The 10,776-nt window shown below is 42.1% G+C and overlaps 1 protein-coding gene across 1 annotated transcript; it reads left to right on the top strand.

Annotated features, from left to right (window-relative positions):
• The first annotated feature begins 6,739 nt into the window (after positions 1–6,739).
• LOC114874240 (eukaryotic translation initiation factor 5) lies at positions 6,740–9,341 on the top strand. Its single transcript, XM_029183362.2, has 4 exons — positions 6,740–6,832; positions 6,916–8,401; positions 8,479–8,664; positions 8,749–9,341. The coding sequence occupies exons 2-4, from the start codon at positions 7,346–7,348 to the stop codon at positions 8,872–8,874; spliced, it is 1,368 nt and encodes a 455-aa protein (XP_029039195.1). The 5' UTR covers positions 6,740–6,832; positions 6,916–7,345; the 3' UTR covers positions 8,875–9,341.
• Positions 9,342–10,776: the final 1,435 nt, after the last annotated feature.

Below are 10,776 nucleotides of genomic sequence, written 5' to 3'. Positions count from 1 at the left end.
AAAAAGGAAACAGAAAGTGTAACCTTGCAATCAGATTGTAGTAAACGGTGCAAAAATAGTTCACTTATAAGTACCGCGCACCGGAAGTTCCGTGTGAACGGTGAAGTTAGCCTAGAGCTGCGATTCATTGCGTCATTTTCGGGGATACTCGAAATTGTTGAGTCGCATGGATCGATTAGTACGCGTATATTTTATTTTAGATATTTTTCTTTTAAAAAAAACAAAAGGAGATAATTACTGATTAAAGTTTATATAAAGTTGGGTATAAAAGAAGTGGAAATTTTTCTCTTCTATGTTTTCGATGATATCAAGAATATTTTTTCGATACTGTTTAATATTATATCATCAATGCGTAACACGTGTAACGTTTCGGGTAACGTATCACACCTGAGCACGCGTGCATTGCACGAAAGGAGTGCAGCAACATTTGCATAAACAGTCGCATGCAGTGTTATCGGGTTAAATCTGTCTCGCTCGCAATATGTCTTTTTCACGATGCATCGCGTACGATCTAGCCTTGCCCGAAAGGTATCAGCACGCCATAAAAGATCGATCCTGGCTAGAGAATGCATAATGCATACGATTCGTGCCTGGCTCTCCAGATAATAACCCCCCTAAAATGCATAAACGTGATCTGTTGCGCGCGAACCGACGATATTTTCATCGTGCCACTGACATTAAACTTGACTCGGTAATAACAATGCTTCTTTAAAGATAACGCGAACCCCGTTTACCCTGTGAGATAACGCGAACTGCCCCCCTTTTTCGGGGGCAGCGAAATGGTTTACTTGGAAAATTGAAAAACTGGTATCTGGGAAATGGGAAAATTGGCATTTGAAAAATGGAGAAATTGGAAAACTGAGAACTGGAAAATGGAAATATTGGAAATTGGAATATTTAAAATTGGCATTTGAGAGATTAAAAAGTTGAAAGCTTGAATATTGGGACCTGAAAAATTGGCAAATAGGAAATTGAAAATCAGAAAAATTCCTTTAGTAATTAACACATTCATCACCACCTCATTTATTGGATATTACATATAGCACACATATGTAGAGGGTGTTGAATTCAATAACTTTTTATGAAAAGTGTATACATTTTTCCATGATAAATGCGATTCAAATCGCAACAAAGAGCAAGAATGAACGGGCTGTTTATTCAACAGCGTACAATGCATTTCCGTATTGCAAATGTTGACAAGGACGCGATCGGTTGGTTGACAGAGCACATTAGTCCTGATCAGACTGTTCCTTCGATCAATACGAGGAACAACTATTATTTCGTTCTACGCAAGAGGGTGTTTCTATCGCTAGGATCACTGAAATACAACCCTCCATACATTCTCATAATGGAATCTTAATATCTACTTAACGAGTTCATTCTGTGATCAAGACAGTGTGGAAATTTTTTATTCTATAAATTTATTTTAATCTGGCTCACTTGATCAAATATCCAGATTATTGTTCCAGTTTGTGAAACACTCGTAACATACTTTTTTCTACAAAACCTGACACGTTTTCGAACAAAATTTCACCTGACCAACGTTATTTTTCATTTTAACAAAAATATACAATTATCGTCTTTCATCATCGATCCACTCGAGATTGCAATCAGTAGATTGCAGATAATTAACAAAACCTGAGCTGCATGGAATAAATCAGTATAGCACAGAAAATCTGAGAAACGTGGCGAATAAAACGAGCAAGTTTGCATAAACTTCCGCATACAATGTGTCAGGCAATTTTGTGTCTAACAACATGTCGGTAATTAACATTTCCTTCTACGAGGAGGAAGATCCATCGTGTACGCGGTAATTAGGCTTACCTAGAGAATCGTTGCTGCACACCAGCACAATACAAATTCCACGTGTAGTAGTACATTATACTCGAATCAAGTCGTTCCATTTATCATTCCACTTTACTCGAGAACAAGATCGCACTATTCAGCTGTCCTTGTGGCAGAATCTAATCTAACATCTGATCCATTAGAAAAAACGTGGTATCGTTCGAACGATCTAATCGATTCTTTCTTAATGAAATGCTGGAACCTCCGTGGATCGTTTAAAAATCACTTCGTAGTGCTGTTTTCCAGAAGTACGATACAGAAAGGAACATAGTCTCTAAAAGTGTTATCGATCATCGAGAGTTTCAAAGGAAACGACGGGTGAATTGATCCTCGGAACTCGGACCCTCGGAAGACTGCTGCAACCTGATCTAAACCTCGGTCCACCGTTCTGATAAAATGACTCTATCATCGTTCGTTCCGGCCTACTCAATCTTCTGATTAATGAGAGGAGTTCTGCGAAATTAGAGCAGCACACACAGGTCCTCTAAAGAAGAGACGACTATCACTACCCTTTATCTAAGTTCTCCAGAATGAAAAATTACAAAACCTCTGCACCCACGGAATCCCACGACCTGGTCGATCTTCATCACCCAGAGACACCCTCCAGGAGCACACGGCACCCATAATGGTTTCTATATACTAATCACTAGTAACCTCTGCAATGATTTCCAGGATACTTCAACAAAACTCGGCTCGACCTTAATCCCGACCTAACCCACACCTGGTGCACCTTTCGGTGGACGTGCCAGCGGATAGTAGGATCCTGGCGCAGCGTGCGCCCAGTGCTCGTGCCGCGAGACCGGTCAAGTCTGACCTTGCCCGAAGTCCGTGCGCTAACCGTAACCAGAAATTCCACGTCGACGTTCTTTACGTCCGGATCGGGCCAAGTGCCGATCAATATACGGCGTATCCTCGCGCTGAGGACGCTTGCGCGAGCGGCGAGCCGCGGGGTAGGCCGATCCGGGACCCGAGGGCCACGCACGACCAAGAGGAGACCTCCAGTTACGGCAGCCGGCAGAGAGTCGCTCGTCCACAGCCGTACCGTACGCAATCCGTCGTGTCCGTAACGTGTCGAGTTTTAAAAAAGTCCGCGATCAGCGACTCGTCTCGAATAATAATAATTTGAAAAAATAATAAAAGACCTAGAGGAACCAGCCGGATTCTCTTCCTCGATCCAAACTCTGCCGGCCTAGGCGTGAGTCTCGAGGAAGACGTGTAGGGACACAAAGAGCATCAGCAGCTGCAGCCACGGTCGCAAATCACGACTTATGCGTCTGTACCGAGCAGGTAAAGATCCGACTACCGTCCTACGCCTCTGCATCGCTCGATAAGGACACTCCTGGGGTATACGTTCCTCTGGAAGAATCTCTAGAGACCTAGTTCGTTCTCAGACTCGGTGGTCGAAGTGATCGAGAGATTCTTCGAGGTGTCCTATGCTGGTCATGCAGTGCTTCTTCGTGGACACTGCAAGGTGCAGTTGTGCCGGATTCTTCCCGGTCGATGATGGTATCCGTGATGGAATTTTGCTTCCGATCTTTGCCTTCTTCCCGAAGCTGACGTGGCCTCGTTTCATATCATTTCTTTCGTCAGTTTCGACTTGCCGAGTGTAGTTTTATTTGATTTTCCTCAGGGTAGATTTCGTTCGGTACCCGCTTTCTTCTACTTCGCTGTCTCTTCCTCTTGAGAGCGTAACGATCATTGACGTGGCCTCTTTGCGCATCGTGACACAGTGCAGTGTGACCGTGTGCACCGGCACCCTGGTTCTTCAATCGAACCACGCTGTCACAGTTAGCGAAGGGTGGGCGATGAGTGACCGGTCGTCGGTAATCTCATATCGTATCTTCAACTTTATCTGGGAGTGGTTTCGCTGTGGAACTTTTGATAAGGCGATACAAATCGCTTGAAATTCTTTCGCTTTTGCGAGATAATCGAATCCCTAGTTCTAGAACTATTTCATACGTCTGGAAAGTTCCATGGATTATGGGGTTACAGGTAGCCCAGAAATCGAAGGATCGATTTCTAAGTCGCGGAACGAGAACGAGTGAATATTTTTATCAACCTCTTTCGATATCGAATGATCTTCCTTCAACTGATAAGCCTGGGAATAAATAATCGCCATCGGGAAGGGTGCGGATCGAAGAAACTGGGTGAACTCCCTTAAACCGTTTCTCGTGACGTGTTGAAATATTTTCCCTTCTCTTTGATTCCACCAAGTTTCACATAGTTGCATAGATCGTTTAACACCGATAAACGCTTATTGTTGCACCGTTCTGATCGATCCCTCCTCGAATAAATAACAATTTCACGGTACGTAGCCTCCGTTGCTTTACTCTGCATTGTTTCGCGTTGCGTGTACCATCCATGACCCACGGTTGCTAATTAGAGTATACGATTTTAAAGCAGCATTTCTATGCTTCGGTAGGTGTTTCATATTTTCAAGTGGAACGTTTTAAAATAGTCCGCCGATGTGTGACAAAGTTTCGGCTTTAAAATAACTCTGGGTCAACGTCGATCCGCTAGAAAATTCCTGCTTTACTATCATCGAATATTTTATTCTTTGGTTCATAAGTTCCTCCGTGGGTCACTGAAGTGACCCACGCACCTCTAAATACATATCCCTTAAAAATCCTTCCTTCCACTTTTAATAAAATTAATTTTCTCCAAGAATAAGCTCGAAGGCGAATGGAGAAAAAATTCAATTACGTCGTGGCGTTCAAGAACACCTCGTTAATTACACTTTATTCTAAGTCCCTGTTAGCATATCGACGAAGGCACGCTATCACGGAACGTCGTACGGAATTCCAGCGATTTAGATTCACCGTGTACACGTGAAAGTTCTCTTTCCAACGGGAATGGATCGGATCGATGCACCGCTCTACCGCTCGAACTTCTGCTGCATTGATAAACCATTAATCGTTACGGAATATCGGGGCTAGAATTCTATGCCGTCATTTTACACCGCGTGCCAGACGTTGGAACGGTTTCGTGCACGTGAGAACGCGAACACCTTGATACTTTAGATAGGTACTGCATCGAACGTTAATTAGCATCGGGTGACGCAGATTTTTCTTCAGGTTATTAAAATAAATATTTAATAAATTCGCACAACTTTCTCCCCGATGACTAACTTTCATTGTAAATAAATTAGACAAACACTTTGACCTTTGTATAAATTCTAACGTACTTCTTTCTTAGTAAAGTTTCTTTTAAAAAATTCAAATCCACTGTTTTCCAGCCCCCTTTCAACCGAGTTCATCGACCAGATCAATTCTTTTTCTCTCTAAGCGTATACAGCGGTACGATAGACGATCTAGAAATAAACTTGTGCATTTTGTTGTTAATCGTGCACGGTGTTTAATCAGAACAATTTACGCGATTCGGTTACGTTTACCGATCGCAGCACGAAACGGCATTGCGCCAGCGTATTACACCGGAAGCGGATTATGCTGTGTTTTTACATAATAGGATTTCGTCGTCCTATCGGGACCGATGCAACCCCGCCCAGGTCGATAAAATCCTAGAAAAATATGCTTCGATATTTCATTCCTCGCCGACGTTATCTCGAAAGGATAACGATGAAACTATGATAGATGCTTTTTTCTTTTTAATTCAAAAATTAAAGCAATCCCTTTTCATGGTGTCTTTTTTCAATTCTATAAAACGTTCGAGGTATCAATTCGCGGTAGCGCGGATATCGCCTCTGTCTGCTTGCATTCGATACATACGCCGACCGGAAGTGTGCGTTCATAGCATAGCGAACCCTGTCTGGCTTCGCGTTGGGAATTAACGTGATGATATTACGGCTAATACACGGTATCAATTGTTGCCGCATCAGTTTCTTGTTTTCCGATCAATGGGTACCCGTGTCAATACGGATCCGAGGTATCCGCCAGAGGAGGAAATTAATTCCATTTAACACTGCTATTCTGTTAGATTATTTAAAAAGAAAAAATAAATAAAATTCAGGGATGATCCGATCGACTTCCTCTCTATCTCTCATCATTTGTCTCCGGGGTTCGTTTGTTTTATTCCCGTGGCTCGGTAAATGAATTCGCGTCGCATCGTTTCCGGTAGTGATACCCAGTTTTCCCCGGCAGCCAAGTCCTCGTGTGACTTTCGCTATCATGATTTTCGAATGGTCAGTCTCCTCCAAACACCGGCTGGATGATCGTTAGTAATCGAGATAAATGAGACCGCGCATCAGGCTAAATTTTCATGAACACGAGAACAGACAATCCACAACTGACAACGAACCTAGAAATAAAATGAACCAGCTGCATGATCGAGCAGGAGAACCCTGAAAAAACTTATCATTCCCTGATGGTCCCAGTCTGCGAACGTTTTTAGCAGGTCCTCCTTAAGAAAAGATCTTAGAATCATCCAGCTGTGAATGGACACAACAGGCAGTTACAAAAGAAAATCATTAGATCTCAGGACTAGTATGTCTGGGTTCCTCTGTTTGAGATGATTTGGCTGGTTAAACATAGGTTTGTGGAGTTCAACTTTAAATGAACTTAATTCAACTTTTTGGCTATCAGTGAACAGTGGGATTTCATGACAATTAAATTTGATTAGGATTTAGATTTTTCTGCTAAGTATGACTTCATTTGGTAAGGAAGAAATGTATTAGAACATGGTTAACGATAGTTTCTCTGATTTCAGGAACATCCAGGATATCATCCAGAGGGAAAGGATCGGTGTACAGCAAAGGCGGCGGTAGTAGGACACTGTCCAAGCGACATTTAAACGGCAACATCATCTCCTTAGGTCGGAGTAACCGTTCGTTACGAGCAACCTGTGAGTTAACCACACCAACCTGGTACCCAGGCTTTCTTAGTGGCACAAGCAACGGACAGGCAGCGTGTATGATCATTGAAGACTATCCCCCTCTGCCCACCAAACCGAGGCAATATTTGCATCAAGATACCACCCAACGATTTCTAAATCATCTGGTCCTGCCTAAACACAGGACCTCAAAATTTTCCAGGTTTGCATCATCATGATTCATTGCTAACGACAGTATTCCATTTAACCTTGTATCGCTTGATAACAGATACACGGGCTAATCAGAATATTTTCTGATTGTTTTAGTAATAGGCATCGGAAGCTACAGCCGTTCAGAGAAACGTGACTGGCGTCAGTGGATAGTGCGGCACACCTTACCGCAGACAACGAAAATCACCCTGACTCGACACGTAACGAGCTACCATCGGGTAGCCATTGCCTGGCAACGTCGCTGCACAGCAATCAAACTGCCGCTGGGAAACGTGAAAATTAGATCGAGAAGAACGAGGACGAAGACGTTACCTACTTGAACCATCAGGATAACAGTAGCGGCTGAGAAGAATCTAAGAGCAACCACGAGCAAACTAAGAAGAAGCTTCGAACAAATTCCACCCACGATTTTCTGTAACGCGTTCACAACGTCTCGTCATAAGTTGTTGTCGCTTGGAACGAGCCTTAAGCTATCTAGAAGCAAGAGACGGAAACATCAGTCACCATGGCTAGCGTCAACGTTAACCGTAACGTCAGCGATGCGTTTTATCGTTACAAGATGCCGCGTATCCAAGCCAAAGTCGAGGGCAAGGGTAACGGCATCAAGACCGTGATCGTGAACATGGTCGACGTAGCTAAAGCGATCGGAAGACCCGCTACATATCCGACCAAGTATTTTGGCTGCGAGCTCGGTGCTCAAACCCAGTTCGATTTCAAAAACGAAAGATTCATCGTGAACGGTTCCCACGACGCTACAAAATTACAAGATCTCCTCGATGGATTCATTCGAAAATACGTTCTATGCCCGGCCTGCGATAACCCGGAAACAGAGCTTATGGTAAGCGCTAAGAAAGGGACCATCTCGCAGGGATGTAAAGCTTGCGGTTACCACGGGTTACTCGAAAGTAATCATAAATTGAATACCTACATCCTGAAGAATCCACCGAGCCTGAATCCTGCCGTTCAAGGCAGCTCGTTGACCGAAGGTAAACGCGGTAAACGTTCGAAACGCGCTAACGGTGACACAACAACCACTACTACCACCGCAACTGCGAACGGTGATCGATCTGGTTCACCTGAGAACGATACAAGCACCACTGACATCGTGGTCGAGGCTCCTGAAAAGATGGCTTCAGAGGACTGTGACGACGACAATTGGGCGGTCGACGTGTCAGAAGAAGCGGTTAGGGCTCGTCTTCAAGACTTGACGGACGGGGCTAAGGGGATGACCATCAGCGACGATCTCGATAAGACTGAAAAGGAGAGGATGGATATGTTTTATAAATTAGTTAAATGTCGTCGCGACGCTGGGCAACTGGACAACCATAAAGAGCTGATAACGGAGGCTGAACGCCTGGAGATCAAGACGAAGGCTCCATTGATATTGGCTGAATTACTTTTCGATCAAAACATTGCTGCTCAAGCGAAGAAATATCGGGTACTTCTGCTACGTTTCACCCACGATGACATCAGGGCACAGAAGTATTTAATCAGAGGAATCGAACAAGTGATAGCCCTCCATAAAGATGCTTTGATGCCAAAAGTACCCGGCATTTTAAAGGTAAAATTAATCATCTTCGTAATGATTTATTTAGTATCGTGATATATATTTATAGCGATAAATTGTTTTAATTGCAGCTCTTCTATGATGTTGATATTTTGGAAGAAAAAGCTTTGTTCGAATGGTCGAATAAAGTGACCAAAAAATATGTATCAAAAGATTTATCTCAAGAAATTCACGATAAAGCTGCACCGTTCCTAACTTGGCTGAAAGAAGCAGAGGAAGAAGATTCTGAATCAGAAGAAGAAGACGATGATCTGGAGGTAAATCTCAACTCTGAACGTTTTCAGTAGTTAATCTGATATATAATGTTGAAATTTAACTAATTTATTAATTTTCTTTTGCAGATTGAATATGATGACAGAGCCAAACAATCACTAAAACCACAACAGCCACCGCCTGTGCAGAAGAAGCCTGCTGTAGTTAATGAAGACTCGGATGATGAGGATGATTTTGATATCGATGCCATTTAAAAAAGATCAAAGATGCTCAGTAGTCGGACCTTAGAAGAAATATGTGTCCGATAAACGATGATTAACGATCATTTTTCACAGGATACAAAGAGTCGCAATGCAATCTCTTATTATATATTATATAGCATTTTCTTATTTTAGGCCAAGAGGTTAATTAATAATGCCATTACATGTATGAGAAATTTTAACTGTTTCCGAGTTAGCAATATTTATCTGTACGGTAATATTTTAATTGTTTTTAATAAGGCGATTATGAATTACCTATATCATTATTCCTAATTATTATTGAGATTTTTAAAACAATCGAAGCTTCTATATTTCGATACCCTATCTCTTTTTAGAAAAAAAAAAGAAAGATATTGATAGTTCTCTAATGTTATCGAGAAGTTGGCCTGCTAAAAGCGTTCTCTATTGTATCTATTTACTATTCAAATAATAATTATTCAAATAAATATGGTTTATCGCAAGATGTATTTTTATTTAGTGACCACAGATACGTAACTTCCCAGAGCATTCCCTTACATTCCTGCATCCTTTACATCTCTGCATCACTTACATCTCTACATCCCTTACATCTTCGCATCTCTTACATCTCCGTATTTCTTATATTCTTGCATACTTTACATCTCCGCATCCGTTTCACCCCTGCATTCTTTACATCTCTACAACCCTTACATCCCTGCATCTCTTACATCCTCGTATCTCTTGTATTCTTGCATCCCTTACATCCTTGAATTCTTTGTATTCCTACATTCCTTACATCTCTTCATCCCTGCATCTCTTACATCCTCGTATCTCTTGTATTCTTGCATCCCTTACATCCTTGAATTCTTTGTATTCCTACATTCCTTACATCTCTACAACCCTTACATCCCTGCATCTCTTACATCCCCGTATGCCTTACATTCCTGCATCTTTTAGATCTCTACATCCCTTACATCCCTGAAATCTTTATATCTCTGCATCCCTTACATCCTTGAATTCTTTGTATTCCTACATTCCTTACATCTCTTCATCCCTTACATCCCTGCATTCTTTTCATCCCTACATTCCTTACATCTCTGCATCCCTTACATCCACTTACATCTCTACATCCCTTATATCTCCGCAACCCTTACATCTCAGCAAACAAGAACTAAAACTCGTTGTCGAATCAGCGCCATCTGGTTTCAGAAAAAGGAACTAAATCATGCTATAATTTTGGCCCTCTAGCGGCAAAAATGCGAACTAAATTTTCGATGTCGGATCAGCGCCATCTGGTTTCAGAAAAAGGAACTAAATCATGCTATAATTTTGGCCCTCTAGCGGCAAAAATGCGAACTAAATTTTCGATGTCGGATCAGCGCCATCTGGTTTCAGAAAAAGGAACTAAATCATGCTCCAATTTTGGCCCTCTAGCGGCAAAAATGCGAACTAAATTTTCGATGTTGGATCAGCGCCATCTGGTTTCAGAAAAAGGAACTAAATCATGCTCCAATTTTGGCCCTCTAGCGGCAAAAATGCGAACTAAATTTTCGATGTTGGATCAGCGCCATCTGGTTTCAGAAAAAGGAACTAAATCATGCTCCAATTTTGGCCCTCTAGCGGCAAAAATGCGAACTAAATTTTCGACGTTGAAACAGCGCCCTCTGGCGGCAAAAATAGGAACTATATTTGTACAAAATTGTTGGGGCGTTTTCTGGATTTGCAACAATGTTGCGGACTTACGAGACTGTACTTACCTTTACTTACCTTTACTTACCTTTATTTATCTTTACTCGAACCAGTTATAATATATTTATTATAGGGGTTGGAATGATACGAGGGATGCAGGGATATAAGGGTTGCAGGGATGAAGGAGATGCAGTGATGTAAGGAATGCTGGGATGTAAGGGGTGCAGAGATATAAAGGACGCACGGATA

This window comes from Osmia bicornis, chromosome 7, assembly GCF_907164935.1.
Source record: "Osmia bicornis bicornis chromosome 7, iOsmBic2.1, whole genome shotgun sequence".
Classification (NCBI taxonomy): Eukaryota; Metazoa; Arthropoda; class Insecta; order Hymenoptera; family Megachilidae; genus Osmia; species Osmia bicornis.
The sequence above is the reverse complement of the archived record's forward strand: the minus strand, read 5'-3'. Positions and strand labels throughout refer to the sequence as shown.